The following is a 15,016-nucleotide window of genomic DNA, read 5'->3' as shown; positions in this document are numbered from 1 at the left end:
ACATTGCAAACTACTTTGATGTGAATAAAGGCACAGCCACATGCCCCACCACACTTTTGGAGGCATTGAAAACAGTTGTCATTTGAAAGCAAAAAGCATAGAGTTCAGGAGATACTGACCTTGGAGACTCCCTCTAGGGGACTGGAGGCTCAACGGATAGGCAAACATGATGAACAAATACAGAGATCCTCCAGTTAAAACTTTGACAAAAATGGCTCTCGCCAATGCCACAGTACAATACCGTACATAAGAATTAGGTGATAACGCTAGAAAGGTCCTGCACTGCTGGTTAGCTAATAAAGATCTAGGCTGTAGATTTCTTCACAATCTAACAGACTCCACTAAGATGTGCCTGATAGACCAATAGCAGATTTCTCAAGAATTAATTCCTTTATGCAGGTAGGGTCCTGCCTCCTGCTGAATGTTTAAATCCTATTATAGAAGACTTGTTAGTCCTGCAACTCTTCTACATGGGAAAACGCCAGGCCCCAGTAGCTTCCAATTGGAGAAATGTAAACGATATGCATCTCACCTAACTCATCACCTATTAATCTTATTAGAAAAAGCCCACAAGATTAGGAAGTTGTACTATGATTTGAGGGGTGTATCTGTATTATTAAAACCCGGTCAGCCGCAAGATGAATGCGCTTCTTATCAACCTATATCCCTAATTAACTTAGAGGCTAAAACACTAGCCGAGGTTTTAGCCAAACGTTTGAGTATAGTGATACGTAATCTGATAAATTATGATGAAAACAGCTTCTTTACCTCCCGGCAGAAGGCAAAACTGTTTCAGACAACTCAGTAATATCTTGTCTCATCACTATACTCTGAATATTAGTGTGCCCTGCTCTCCATTAATTTTAAAAAGGCCATGGACAATGTGCATAGGCCCTTTCTGTTTCAGAGGGTACAATAATACTGTACGCTAATGAATTCCGGTTTTGCATAAGTAACCCTTCTGCCAACAAATGGCAGGGGAATCGGATTTGCAAATGTTCTGTTATACTACTGGATGAGGTGGCCTCGGGGCTGGAGTGCATAGAACATAGCCTACATCAAATACTATATGGCACATATTCACACTTAGGGCCTGATTACGATGCCGGTGGGGCTCTCATCCGACCGGCACCGTGGCGGAAGCAGGACCGCTGACTTGAAGTCAGCAGTCCTGCTGCCCGCATTACGATGCGACCACCTTCACGGCGGTCGCAATGTGTATATTTCGTACTGCGGCGTGTGCTACGGGCTGCAGCAGCACACAACGCAATACAAAATATACACATTTGAAACATCCTTGCACCATGTTTCTGGCACCATGTGGTGCCTGCCACATGGTGCAGGGATATTTACTGTGGCACCATAGGTGCCCCCCAGACCCCATAGCAGAGGGCCAGGGGTGTAACAGGGACCTGCCAGGGGCCCCCAAAGTCACTTTCCACCTGCCTTTTCATGTTGGGTGAACCGCCATGAAAGGGCCGGTGGAAAGGGACATTGTAATCCCTACAGAGGTGCCTGAGCAGGCACCACCCTCATTGCAGGAAATTGGAGTCCGACCGCCTCACTGACGAGATCCTCGATTGAGTCGGACGCGGCGGTCTTCTCGCCCCCCCCCCCCCTCCCCCCTACAGCTGAGCTTCGATTGCTTGCATCCTAATGAGGCAGTCGGACCAATGGGCTGGATTGTCTGCTGCTGCCCAGCCTTATCACATCAGAGATGATTATACTTCAGAATGATTCTGTAAAATGCACGAGAACTTGCAAAGAGGCTGTAACATTCATCTACACAACTGCGGTGCCAATGGACCTCGCACAAATTGGCAAGTTTTACGTGGAAGCACGAAGGATTTTACGAATGTCGAATGAATTGAAGGCAAAAGACAGCAAAGCACATGCTGCCGAACGTCAATTGTTGTAGACAGTTTTCCTGTGGGGTACCTTACATGAATTGGCACTGAATGGCTTCACACAAGTATCTCGCACTCTAGGACCTGGAAGTGCACATCCCAACACATGAAGCTTGCACTTCAAGGGATCTGTGCATGGGTCTGACTTTGCATTTTGTGCCTCATGCACCTCTTGCACACTCCCTTTGGTGGGGTCTCTTGGATGAACAGGCGTTGCACAGATTTATGCATTTTTCTTGCACTTTAGGATTCAGCACTTTATTGTATATCTTTTTGGGAGTGGCCCTGCACTTGATTTGGCACCACGTGTATTTATGCATTAATCCTGCAATTTAGGATCATGGAAGCCTATGGTTGGATGCACACACTCTGTACTTTACGGCTCCTTAGATGTTTCAGCACTTCTTATTTCTTGGTCTATGCATATCAGCGTACTTTAGAGCCTCATGTACGTGTGGCCATGGTTAAAAATGGCGAATGCCGCAATGCCACACCGGTGTAATTTACTGCAATTAGTCTATGCAAGCCCATGCACTTTAGAGCCCTATGCATGTCTGTCTATGGCTTAAAACTGCACGCCCATGCACTTTACAGCCTTATGCATGCCAGGTTATGGCTTAAAACGCCAGGCCCTATTGTACAATTTTTGGAGCTATCTGCTGCTCCCACAATACTTGGCCCCTTGCACATTCTAATGTTGCCAATCTTGCTTGGGCTTCAAATATTGTGCCTTTTTATATTGTCCTATATTGATCTTATAATCTTGATCTTTGTTTTAGGTCGCATACACATACGCTGCCAATTTCATTTGGGCTCTAAAAATTATGTTTTTAAATCAATCTTAATAAGATTTTATAAATGACTTTCGTATAGGCTTTTCTTTTATTCACCTAGTTTTATATTTGACTTCTGCTTTTATGTTGTAATATAGGTCGCTCTTTGTAAATTATTTTTGGGAATCATACAATAAAGATTCACTTGATGTGTGCTCAAGAGTGGCATGGTCACAAAATTGATTAGAAGCTATTTAGAGAAAGAAAGTACAATAAATACAAAAAACTGAAATCTGAATAAATATGAATATATTAATTAATTATTACATTAAAACATTAATTCCGGAGAGTTAAGACAAATTACCCCCACAAACAAAATCTATGCATCTACTACCATGATAAATGGTAGACCTGTTTTTATTTTCTTCATTATCAGCATAATTTCGAGGACAGCAGAGACATATTCTGCTTGTAGACTCTTAAACGCCAAGGTCGGATGGTGTGACATTCGGAATCACTGAGCACTTTACAAAAAACACACCAAAAATCAATTAATGAAACCACAGAGTTAGTGAAGATTACAGAAAAGTGTGGCTACACGTATGATATATAATATTAGCTGAGTGAATGAAGGTATCTTTCTGAATAAGGCCGAATCAGTTAGTTGAAAAATTCATCCGCAGCTTGTTGTGATGTTTTCATTAATTTTTACATTGATTGATCTCCCCTATCGACTAAGGTGTGTTTGGTTTGGATTTGGCAAAAAAGTTTTTTATTTAAAAAAACATACATTTTGAAGTTGGATTTACTTAGGTTTTCAAAGTAACAGCCAGACTAGTTCTAAATAATTAAAGTAAGTTAAATAAAAGAATTAACTTAATTGCTATATTTATATATAGAGGATTTAAGAAATGAACTATCTAAATTCGAAAAAAAGGAGCGGGCCTCAGAAGACTAGACACTCTTCTAGAAAGGCCAACCCCTTAATACACAGAAATCAATGATTTGGCTGACCATACAAAATGTTTGATAATACCCACAAAGTTCTAGCAGTGGGTGTTTCAACCCTGTGCATGACTACACCTTTGCCCCGTCCAATGAATCACCCATGTCCCACGGGTAACCAACCCCCCCACCCCCACCCCCCTGCTTGAAAATATTTATAATACATAATTATTACCCACTAGATAAATTACATTTTTTTTATCTGACACATTCACAAATCCAGATAGCCACAATTAGTGCGCAGCTATTCAGACCGCAAACTTAACATCTGAGCATTCAAAAGCAAACAGGTTTCTGAATTGGTTCCTGTGTTGTCGGCTGAGTACATTTACAATTTACTATCATGCCATGCCAAAAACAATGGAGGAAGAAAGTGATTAGTGCAATCAAGAAATGTAACATACCTGCTTCTCTTGCTACTTCTTCTAATCTACCAGCGCCCAAGGGAACAGGGTCGGCATGGGACTGGGGAGCCGGGATCATGTTCCACTTGCATACATTAATGAATAAATCTTTTTCCTCTGGGACCTACAAAGAAATCATACATTTTTCTAAGTAGAACTTTTTTTGCTATATCTTAAAAATGCGACTGAAAATCAAAAGGAACTGAGATTCTTACAGTGCAATTTCTCTGATGTCCCCTCTATGGCCTGCTGCACAGCAATTACCCAATTCTGTATTTGCCTTTACTGGACCCTTGTTGAAGAGTCTGCCAAAAGATGGAGGAAGAGTAGGAAGAAAGGGTGAATATGAACTGCGTTACTTACCTGTAACAGCAGTTATCCAGTATTGGTGTCTTTCATAGATTCACATGCCTGAATCATTCCCCGTCGTCGAGACGGGAGCCTCCGGTACATAAAAAAGTAATGTCCTATAGACATACATAGAGAAAATAGGCCTAAGGGTCTCCCCTTAGTAGCCTTTCTTTGTCCTTATGCAAAAAGGACCAAACTCTCACAGTCAGCCAATCAGCTCCGACCTCCCTCTAGAACCTTCCTGGGAGGAGCCTCAGTCCCTCAGATTTTCGTACGCACTCAGCTAGTTAGGCGTAATATTGTTAGAGAGGGATGTGAGACTTCCCAGGGGAGGCGGGAGGGTTGCATGTGAATCTATGAAAGACACCAATACTGGATAACTGCTGTTACAGGTAAGTAACGCAGTTCTTATCCAGTATTAGGTGTGTCTTTCATAGATTCACATGCCTGAATCAGAGTAGCTAGCAATTAGACATGCACATTCGTGATGGAAAGGTGTCCTGCAGGCATGTTAGACAATGCACACATTGTCCTATAGCATGTAAAAAGACAGCATAAGCAGAGCATCACAATAGCAGAGAATGTGCATACCTGGATGGCGGGATGAGGGAAGGCTCACCTCACTGAAAGAGATGGCGTAGCACCGCCTGGCCCACTGCTGCATCCTTCTGAAGTTCGATATCCAGGCAGTAGTGTCTGGAGAAAGTGTGCGGTGACTTCCAGGTCGCCGCTCTGCATATGTCCAGGATCAGCACTCCAGCGAAAAGTGCTGCTGAGGTGGACATCGCCCTGGTGGAATGTGCAGTGACATGATCAGTCAAAGGCCGTCCGGCCTTGGTATGACAGAATGCAATCGCTGAGGAAATCCATCTCGAGATGCTTTGCTTCGTGAGAGGCAGGCCCATTCTTGGATTGCTGTATGCCACGAATAGTTGTGAAGATTTTCTGAAGGCTTTGGTTTTATCCAGATAGAACTTTAGACATCTCTTGAGATCTAAAGAATGGAGTGCTCTTTCGGCTGCGGTGGAAGGGTTCGCAAAGAAAGACCTAAGGACTATTGGTTCATTGAGATGAAAGTCCGAAGGCACTTTCGGTATGAACTTAGGGTTCGGTCTTAACATCACTCTGTCCTGTCTGAATTGCATGTATGGATCCTGAACGGACAGAGCTTGAAGTTCGCTCACTCTCCTGGCCGATGTTAAAGCGAGCAAGAGCGCAGTTTTCCATGAGATGTATTTGATGGATGCCCGATGAATGGGTTCAAAGGGATGCCTCATAAGTTGGTTGAGAACTAGGTTCAGATGCCACGTCGGGGGGACTTTCCGAGGCCTCGGAAAGGATCTATAAAGCCCCTTCAGGAATTGTTTGACCAGTCTACTGGACCACAGGGAAGGTCCCGTGAAAGTTCTGGTGAACCTCGATATAGCTGCTAGGTGGACTTTTATGGATGCATGTGCCAGTCCTGATTGTGCCAAGTGCAGTAGGTATGGCAATAGCTGTTCAGGTGTGACGTACAGTGGTTGCAGGCCCTGGCCCGAACACCAAATGCAGAATCTTTTCCATTTGAGAGAGTAGGTTTTGTTGGTACTGTCTGCTCTCCCTTTTGCCAGTATATCTCTGCAGTCCTGCGGGATATTCAGGCCACCGAACTCTCTGTGCTCAGGAGCCAGGCCGATAACCTGAGCGATTGCAGGTTCGGGTGTTGCACCTGCCACTTGGACATCGTCAGGAGGTTCGGGTGTTGTCGCAGACGAATCGGTGTCTTGATAGAGAGCCGAAGTAGATCCGAGAACCAGTGTTGTCTCGGCCAGGACGGGGCAATCAGGATTAGGGTACAGGGCTCCGCCTTCATCTTCCTGAGGAGCCTCGGGATCATGGGAAACGGAGGAAAAGCGTACGCAAACACGCTGAACCAACCGATGGAAAAGGCATTCCCCAGTGATCCCTGTTGGGGATGCCAGCTTGCGTAGCTTGGGCATTTGGCGTTCCCCTTGGTGGCAAACAGGTCGATTCCTGGGACTCCCCATTGAGAGAAGATGTGAGTCAGCGCGCTGTCGCTCAGTTCCCACTCGTGGGAGAGTGATCGTTGCCTGCTTAGGGCGTCGGCGATGGTATTGTCCTTGCCTGGCACATAGTCGGCTTTGAGTGTGATTCCATGCAGCACTAGCCAGTTCCAGATCTTCTGCGATTCGCGTGATAGAGAGAGCGAACGTGTTCCTCCCTGTTTGTTGAGATAGTGCATCGTCGTGGTGTTGTCCGTTTTGACGAGCACTGGGGAGTGCCGGATGCGTGGTAGAAAGGCCTGTAGTGCCAGATACACGGCTCTCAGCTCCAAAAGATTTATATGAAGCTGTTTTTCCTGAGTGTCCCATTTGCCGCTGATCCGAAGGTCCTGAAGGACAGCGCCCCATCCCTCCAGGGAAGCGTCCGTGGTGATCACCAGAGGTGTTGCCGGAAGGAGAAATGACAGTCCTACGGTCAGATTTTTGCGACGCCTCCACCAGGTTAGACTCTTGGTCATTTAGGGTGTTATCCAGACAGGGTCCTCGAAAGAGCCAGTACTTTGAGTCCATTGGCTCGCGAGCGCCTCCTGCAACGGGCGCATTCTGAGTCTGCAGTGAGGGACAAGGAGTATACAGGAGGACATCATGCCCAGGAGGGATGTATAGGTCCGGACCTTCAGTTGTGTCCTGTTCGCCACGGCCGTGGCCAGGGACAATATCTTGTCTGTCCTTTCCTTCGAGGGGAAGGCTCTTGCGCACTCTGTGTCCAAGGTTGCTCCGAGGAAGGTAATTTTTGTCGTAGGGATGACACAGGATTTCTTGAGATTGAGAGTTAATCCCAGCCTCTGAAAAAGATTTGTGCAGGCGCTGGAGGATTCGGCTGCGTCTTTCGCCGAGGGTGCTTTCACCAGCCAGTCGTGTAGGTAGGGGAAGACCTGGTGACCCATTTGACGCAGGAAAGCTGCCACCGGTGCAAGGCACTTCGTGAAAATCCGCGGCGCGGATTTGAGGCCGAACGGTAGTACCTTGAATTGATAATGTTGCCCTGCAACCTCGAACCTCAGGAATTTTCTGTGACACTTGAGGATGGGGATGTGGTAGTAGGCATCCTGGAGATCCAAGGATGTCATGAAATCTCCTTTTTCTAGAATGCCTAGTATTTCTTGAATCGTCACCATCCTGAACGATTGGCTCCGTAGGAAGACGTTGAGCGCTCGGAGGTCCAGAATGGGCCGACACTTGTCCTCTTTCTGGCGTACAAGAAAGAAGTGGGAGTAAAAGCCCTTCCCCTTCAGGGTTGCCGGAACGCGCTCGATAGCCCCTTTCTTCAGCATTACAGAAATTTCCTGGAGAAGCAGGCGTAAGTTTTTGTGCGCCCGTCTGCGTGGAGGAGTTCTGGGAGGGATGGTGGTGAATTCGAGGGAATGGCCAAAACGTATAATTTGGAGAACCCACCGGTCCGTGGTTATGAGTTGCCAATTGTTGAGGAAATGGGTCAATTTTCCTCCAAGTTGTAAGGAGGGATAGGGTGTCTGGACTGGCTGGAGCAGCCCGTCACTGGCGGCCGCCAGTGCCCCTCTTCGCATTCTTGTCTCTGAAGTTCGATCGTCCGTAGGACGATTGACGGCCTTGAGGTTGCTTGTGTTGGTATTGACCTTTGTTAGTATAGGAGTACGAGGACCTATTCTGATAGGAACCTCGATACGAGGACTGTCCTCTGGATCTGTTGCCTCGAAAGGACTGGGTCCGGGACTGTAAGGTACCCAGAGCCCTGGCCGTATCCGTGTCCTTCTTTATGGTTTGCAATGCCTCATCGATCTTGTCCCCAAAAAGGTGCTGGCCATCGAAGGGCATGTCTAAGACCTTGGATTGCACCTCCTGGCGGAACGACGTCGCCTTAAGCCATCCTTGACGGCGTAGGACCGCAGCTCCAGCAAGTTGACGAAAGCCAGTCATGGCCGCATCGATAGCACAGTCTATTATTTTGGCTGCTGAAGTTTGACCCTCCACTAGTAGAGCCTTGACTTCACCTTGGACTGTGTCAGGCAGGTCTGACAAATATGGGGCTATGTCTTCCCAGAGTTGGCGATTATAACGCCCCAACGGGGCAATGGAGTTGGCCACCTTGACGGTCATGGCCGAAGTCGCCGTGAACCGTTTGCCGATTGTGTCCAGCTTCCTGCCTTCTTTGTCCGGAGGAGCGGACAGCGGGGAGGAAGGGTTGCGGGAGTGCTTCTGGGCCGCCTGTGTGACCACTGAATCAGGTTTAGGGTGCCCATTTAGGCAAGCCGCTGCAGTCAGTGGGGCTTTGTATTTCTTGTCCAGGCGCGGAACAACCGCAGACACAGAAGCGGGTGTCAGCATCAGTTTCTTGCCTTGTTCCCACAGAAATTCTATTATTGGAATAGATTTAGTCGTCTTTTGAGTCTGCTCCTTAAAATCGTGCAGGAAGCATTCAGTTTCTGTGGATTCGATAGCCATATGGAATCTCTTTGCCGCTCTTTCAACGATTTTATGGAAGCCGCCGATGTCTACCGGCGGCGAGTCCGCTTGGCGCGGTTGGGGCGAAGCTGGTGAAGACGCCACATACTTATCCTCCTCATCATGGGTAGAGTGGGCCTCCTGGACCTCTCCTTCCTCCAATTCTTCCTCCTCCTCATCCTCGTCTGATGACACTACCTCCTGAGGTTGGATCTTCTCATGGTGGGCTTGAGGGGGAGGTCGAGACTGTTTTGGGGCTGCCGCTGGTTTATTAACGATCGGCGACTGATCTCTACTGTCAGCGTCCGGGAAGCGTTGTTTGTAATCCTGTACAAGGAATTTCAGGTCGTTCACCAGAGCAGCTCCGAGATGGAAGTAGCGGGGCCCAGGTGGTCATCCTCTTCTGAGTCTTCACTCTGGAAGATTTCGTTAGGCGGCTGCATCTCCACTTTGCTTGGAGACGTGGTTTCCGGCGTAATATGCGGTTTGGTAGTCTTGCCCAACGCAGGACTGGAGGTGGAAGCCGCCGACGGCGTCGTAGACGGTGGTAGCGTGAGGGATGACACCTCCACGAGCTTGGATTTCTTCCATGTTTCTGAAAGCGTCTTCATCGACGACGAGTCCTCCGTTGACGGCAGCTTTAACTTCGTCGACGACGACGACGAGTCCTCCGTCGACGGCGTCTTTAACTTCGTCGACGACGACGAGTCCTTCGTCGACGGTAGGGTCCTCGTCGACGGAATCTCCGTAGACGGCAATTTGGTCGTCGACGACCGCGACGTCGTCGGTGCACTCGTCGACGGCGAGCCCGTCGTCGACGTCGTTCTCGTCGACGTTTTCGTCGTCGACGTCTTCGCCGTCGATGCCTTCGTCGTCGGGGCTGTCGATGGTGGGTTCGTCGTCGACGTCGTCGTCGACGACAATAGGTTCGTTAAAGAGGATGCCGTCGTCGACGGCGTAGTTTTCGTCGACGGCGTAGTCTTCGACGTCGACAGGGTCTTTGTCGTCGACGATTTCAGCAGTAAAACAGAGGAAATAGGTCTACCTGTCGATGACGATGATGGAGATGTCATCGTCGACGGTGAAAGAGACAACGCTGACGTCGTTGACACAGTGGTAGTTACTGAGGTAGTCCTCTGGGCAGGTCTGCTAGATGACTGAGCAGGCTTCTTAAAAGTCTGATTATCCTTAACAGACACAGAAGATGTCGTAGATCTTGCCTCTGAAGACTTCTTGGCTGTCTTCCTAGGAGGAGTGTCTGAGGGGCCAGGGGAAGTTACCCGTGGCCTCTTTTGAGAGACTTCTGAGACCTTAGAGACACTACCCTTGGAAGATTCCAGAGTGTCTCTGTCCTTGAGCCTGTCGAGCCAGATGAGAAGGTGACCTTCCCTGTCTCTCACGGTCTTTTTAGGGAAAGACCTACATATTTTGCAGTCTGCAGGGACGTGGTCAGGATAAAGGCAATATAAGCATAAGGTATGCTTATCATCCACATGGAGCCTTTTCTTCCCACATGAAGAGCAGGCCCTGAAAAGGGCTTTCTTCTGGGATTCGGACATCGAAGAAAGCAGTGGAAAGAAAACACTTACTGCCTTAAACGTTACTGAAGTAATCCTTGAAGATTGTAGAGTGAAGATTCACTTTCAAAGGAAAGTAGATGATTTGTAAGGAATCCTGAGAAGAGCTCAGGCTGGAGACTCCCTAGCACAACGTGCGGTAGAAAATCTGAGGGACTGAGGCTCCTCCCAGGAAGGTTCTAGAGGGAGGTCGGAGCTGATTGGCTGACTGTGAGATTTTAGTCCTTTTTGCATAAGGACAAAGAAAGGCTACTAAGGGGAGACCCTTAGGCCTATTTTCTCTATGTATGTCTATAGGACATTACTTTTTTATGTACCGGAGGCTCCCGTCTCGACGACGGGGAATGATTCAGGCATCTAATACTGGATAAAAAAGAGAGCATGAAAGAAGAAAGACAGAAAAAGCAACAGAGAAGTTGATAGAAAAGCAAGAAAAAGAGACAGGATGTAGATAAGAAAGAAAGAGAAGAGTAGAGTGAGGTGTATATATATATATATATATATATATATATATATATATATATATATATATATATATATATATATATATATATATATATATATCAAACAAATGCCTCAGCTTTGAAAGGCGCACACTTGAAGGAAAGCTCCTTACGGTTTATCCTTGGCGCAGACTCGCACTTTTGCTCTGCGGTTTCTTTATAGACCTGACGCGTTTCTAGGCTCCTGCCTTTCATCAGAGGTCAATCAGTGAAAATGAATACGAGGAGGGTTCTGGTCTTCTTTTATGTTGATTCTTTAAATGTCACCGCCCTTTGTGAGTTCTTTTTACTTTACGGTGCATTGTGGGAGAATAGTTCTTTTAATGCCAGAATACATTTATCACCTTTGTAGGTTCCTCATTAGTCATCCTTTTAAACTATTATTTATTGCCCTAAGTGGGCCCAGGAGCAAGGAGAGAGTCTCTTTTAGCCGCTATCCTTCAAACCGCATAACGGGTTCGGACCAGTTCCAACCCGCGGTCTCCTCCATGACTGATGGATGTTGCTGCCTTTCCGCGGCAAGGCTGCCGCGTAGTCATTTTATCAAACAAATGCCTCAGCTTTGAAAGGCGCACACTTGAAGGAAAGCTCCTTACGGTTTATCCTTGGCGCAGACTCGCACTCTTGCTCTGCGGTTTCTTTATAGACCTGACGCGTTTCTAGGCTCCTGCCTTTCATCAGAGGTCAATCAGTGAAAATGAATACGAGGAGGGTTCTGGTCTTCTTTTATGTCGATTCTTTAAATGTCACCGCCCTTTGTGAGTTCCTTTTACTTTACGGTGCATTGTGGGAGAATTAGTTCTTTTAATGCCAGAATATATTTATCACCTTTGTAGGTTCCTCATTAGTCATCCTTTTAAACTATTATTTATTGCCCTAAGTGGGCCCGGGAGCAAGGAGAGAGTCTCTTTTAGCCGCAATCCTTCAAACCGCATAACGGGTTCGGACCAGTTTCAACCCGCGGTCTCCTCCATGACTGATGGATGTTGCTGCCTTTCCGCGGCAAGGCTGCCGCGTAGTAATTTTATCAAACAAATGCCTCAGCTTTGAAAGGCGCACACTTGAAGGAAAGCTCCTTTCGGTTTATCCTTGGCGCAGACTCGCACTTTTGCTCTGCGGTTTCTTTATAGACCTGACGCGTTTCTAGGCTCCTGCCTTTCATCAGAGGTCAATCAGTGAAAGTGAATATGAGGAGGGTTCTGGTCTTCTTTTATGTTGATTCTTTTAAGGTCACCGCCCTTTGTGAGTTCTTTTTACTTTACGGTGCATTGTGGGAGAATTAGTTCTTTTAATGCCAGAATATATTTATCACCTTTGTAGGTTCCTCATTAGTCATCCTTTTAAACTATTATTTATTGCCCTAAGCCTTGCCGCGGAAAGGCAGCAACATCCATCAGCCATGGAGGAGACCGCGGGTTGAAACTGGTCCGAACCCGTTATGCGGTTTGAAGGATTGCGGCTAAAAGAGACTCTCTCCTTGCTCCCGGGCCCACTTAGGGCAATAAATAATAGTTTAAAAGGATGACTAATGAGAAAGCTACAAAGGTGATAAATATATTCTGGCATTAAAAGAACTAAGCCAGTGTGCCTCTACGTGTACCCCCATGGCAAAAAGTTGGTCTGGACTATCTGGCAAGCTCGACTGAGCATTTTTTCCTGAATTGCGGTAGCAATAAGCTCCAGAACCCACCACGATGCTTGGCGGAGACAGCGGCAGGGGATATTCTATCCTCTATTTGGGTAACCAGGTTCCTGTGTTCACCCCCGCGAAGGATTCCAAGCAGAAGGGTAGCAGCGGTAAAGAAGGGGGACTCGAGGGGGCACTGAGTTGTTTCACCTGTCTTACCTCCCAACGAAATCCTACAGCTGTGCCTCCCACGGACACTCTCTCTGGAAATATCATCCCATTCAGTATGCATCCAGTCCCACTATGCTGAACATTGGGGCATTGTGGGATATGGAGTTCCACTACGCGGGGCTGGGCGAGGATGCTGACCACATCAAGGGGGCGGAGCATAGAGGTCAAAACAACAGAGGGGAAGGACTGTTCTCATTTCGCAGCGCTAGGAGCAGTTGGAGAGGGGCGCTGAGGAAGGCTGATAATGCCGAAATGCATTCGCCTAAGCCATCTGTTTCAATAAAGTGCTCCTGATTGTCTCCCTTTGGGTCACGGCCTTTTTCTTTGGAGGAGGTAACTGCTCAGACATTTATGCGCTAAGCCAGTGCGCATCTACGTGTACCCCCGCTGCAAAAAGTTGGTCTGGGCTATCTGGCAAGCTCGACTGAGCATTTTTTCCTGAATTGCGGTAGCAATAAGCTCCAGAACCCACCACAACGCTTGGCGGAGACAGCGGCAGATGGATATTCTATCCTCTATTTGGGTAACCAGGTGCCTGTGTTCACCCCCGCGAAGGATTCCGAGCAGAAGGGTAGCAGCGGTAAAGAAGGGGGACTCGAGGGGGCACGGAGTTGTTTCACCTGTCTTACCTCCCAACTAAATCCTACAGCTGTGCCTCCCACGGACACTATCTCTGGAAATATCACCCCATTCAGTATGCATCCAGTCCCACTATGCTGAACATTGGGGCATAGTGGGATATGCAGTTCCACTACGCGGGGCAGGACGAGGATGCTGACCACATCAAGGGGGCGGAGCATAGAGGTCAAAACAACAGAGGGGAAGGACTGTTCTCATTTCGCAGCGCTAGGAGAAGTGTGAGAGGGGCGCTGAGGAAGGCTGATAATGCCGAAATGCTTTCGCCTAAGCCATCTGTTTCAATAAAGTGCTCCTGATGGTCTCCCTTTGGGTCACGGCCTTTTTCTTTGGAAGAGGTAGCTGCTCAGACATTTATGCGCTAAGCCAGTGCGCATCTACGTGTACCCCCGCGGCAAAAAGTTGGTCTGGACTATCTGGCAAGCTCGACAGAGCATTTTTTCCTGAATTGCGGTAGCAATAAGCTCCAAAACCCACCACAACGCTTGGCGGAGACAGCGGCAGATGGATATTCTATCCTCTATTTGGGTAACCAGGTGCCAGTGTTCACCCCCGCGAAGGATTCCAAGCAGAAGGGTAGCAGCGGTAAAGAAGGGGGACTCGAGGGGGCACTGAGTTGTTTCACATGTCTTACCTCCCAACGAAATCCTACAGCTGTGCCTCCCACGGACACTATCTCTGCAAATATCACCCTATTCAGTATGCATCCAGTCCCACTATGCTGAACATTGGGGCATAGTGGGATATGCAGTTCCACTACGCAGGGCAGGACGAGGATGCTGACCACATCAAGGGGGCGGAGCATAGAGGTCAAAACAACAGAGGGGAAGGACTGTTCTCATTTCGCAGCGCTAGGAGAATTGGAGAGGGGCGCTGAGGAAGGCTGATAATGCCGAAATGCATTCGCCTAAGCCATCTGTTTGAATAAAGTGCTCCTGATTGTCTCCCTTTGGGTCACGGCCTTTTTCTTTGGAGGAGGTAGCTGCTCATATTATATATATATATATATATAATATATATATATATATATATATATATATATATATATATATATATATATATATATATATATATATATATATATATATATTCCAAGAAACAAAGCGCCAAGCCCCGGTTCTGGAAAAACAGCATTTATTTCAATTGCGCAGGCACAGACAAGGCGTGATGAACCTGACGCGTTTCAGCAAACTGCTTTTATCAAAGGTTTTCTCATCACGTGAGTGCAGTGTCCCAGGTGGTGTTAATGATGATGTGTGCCTCACTGCCGCCAAACTTCATTTCCCATAATCCAATGTTGAACCACGGTAAATGTCAGTATAGTACAAAGATATAATTCATACCGCCAGCTCAGGAATGATATCAGCAGGTAAGTTTGGCCAGTGAGACTAAGCTGGTGCACGAAGTATTCTCTTGTAAGTAGCCCCACAGTGTCCATAATGCGCCGCTGTCCAGAACCTGCCAAAGGGGGGAGCAACCTCTTTCGGCTCCCCTCCAGCTCCCTTTCTCAATTCCAAA

At 47.3% G+C, this 15,016-nt stretch overlaps 1 protein-coding gene across 1 annotated transcript in view; it reads right to left on the bottom strand.

The window, feature by feature from the left end:
• Positions 1-15,016, bottom strand: part of PIH1D2 (PIH1 domain containing 2) — a 262,948-nt gene that overhangs the window by 49,916 nt on the left and 198,016 nt on the right. Inside the window, exon 3 of the mRNA XM_078682300.1 lies at positions 4,090-4,213. Within this exon, the coding sequence (XP_078538426.1) occupies positions 4,090-4,213 (124 nt within the window). The remainder of the gene's footprint in view (positions 1-4,089; positions 4,214-15,016) is intronic.

This window comes from Lissotriton helveticus, chromosome 3_1, assembly GCF_964261635.1.
Source record: "Lissotriton helveticus chromosome 3_1, aLisHel1.1, whole genome shotgun sequence".
Classification (NCBI taxonomy): Eukaryota; Metazoa; Chordata; class Amphibia; order Caudata; family Salamandridae; genus Lissotriton; species Lissotriton helveticus.
This window is presented reverse-complemented; position numbering and strand designations above follow the sequence as displayed.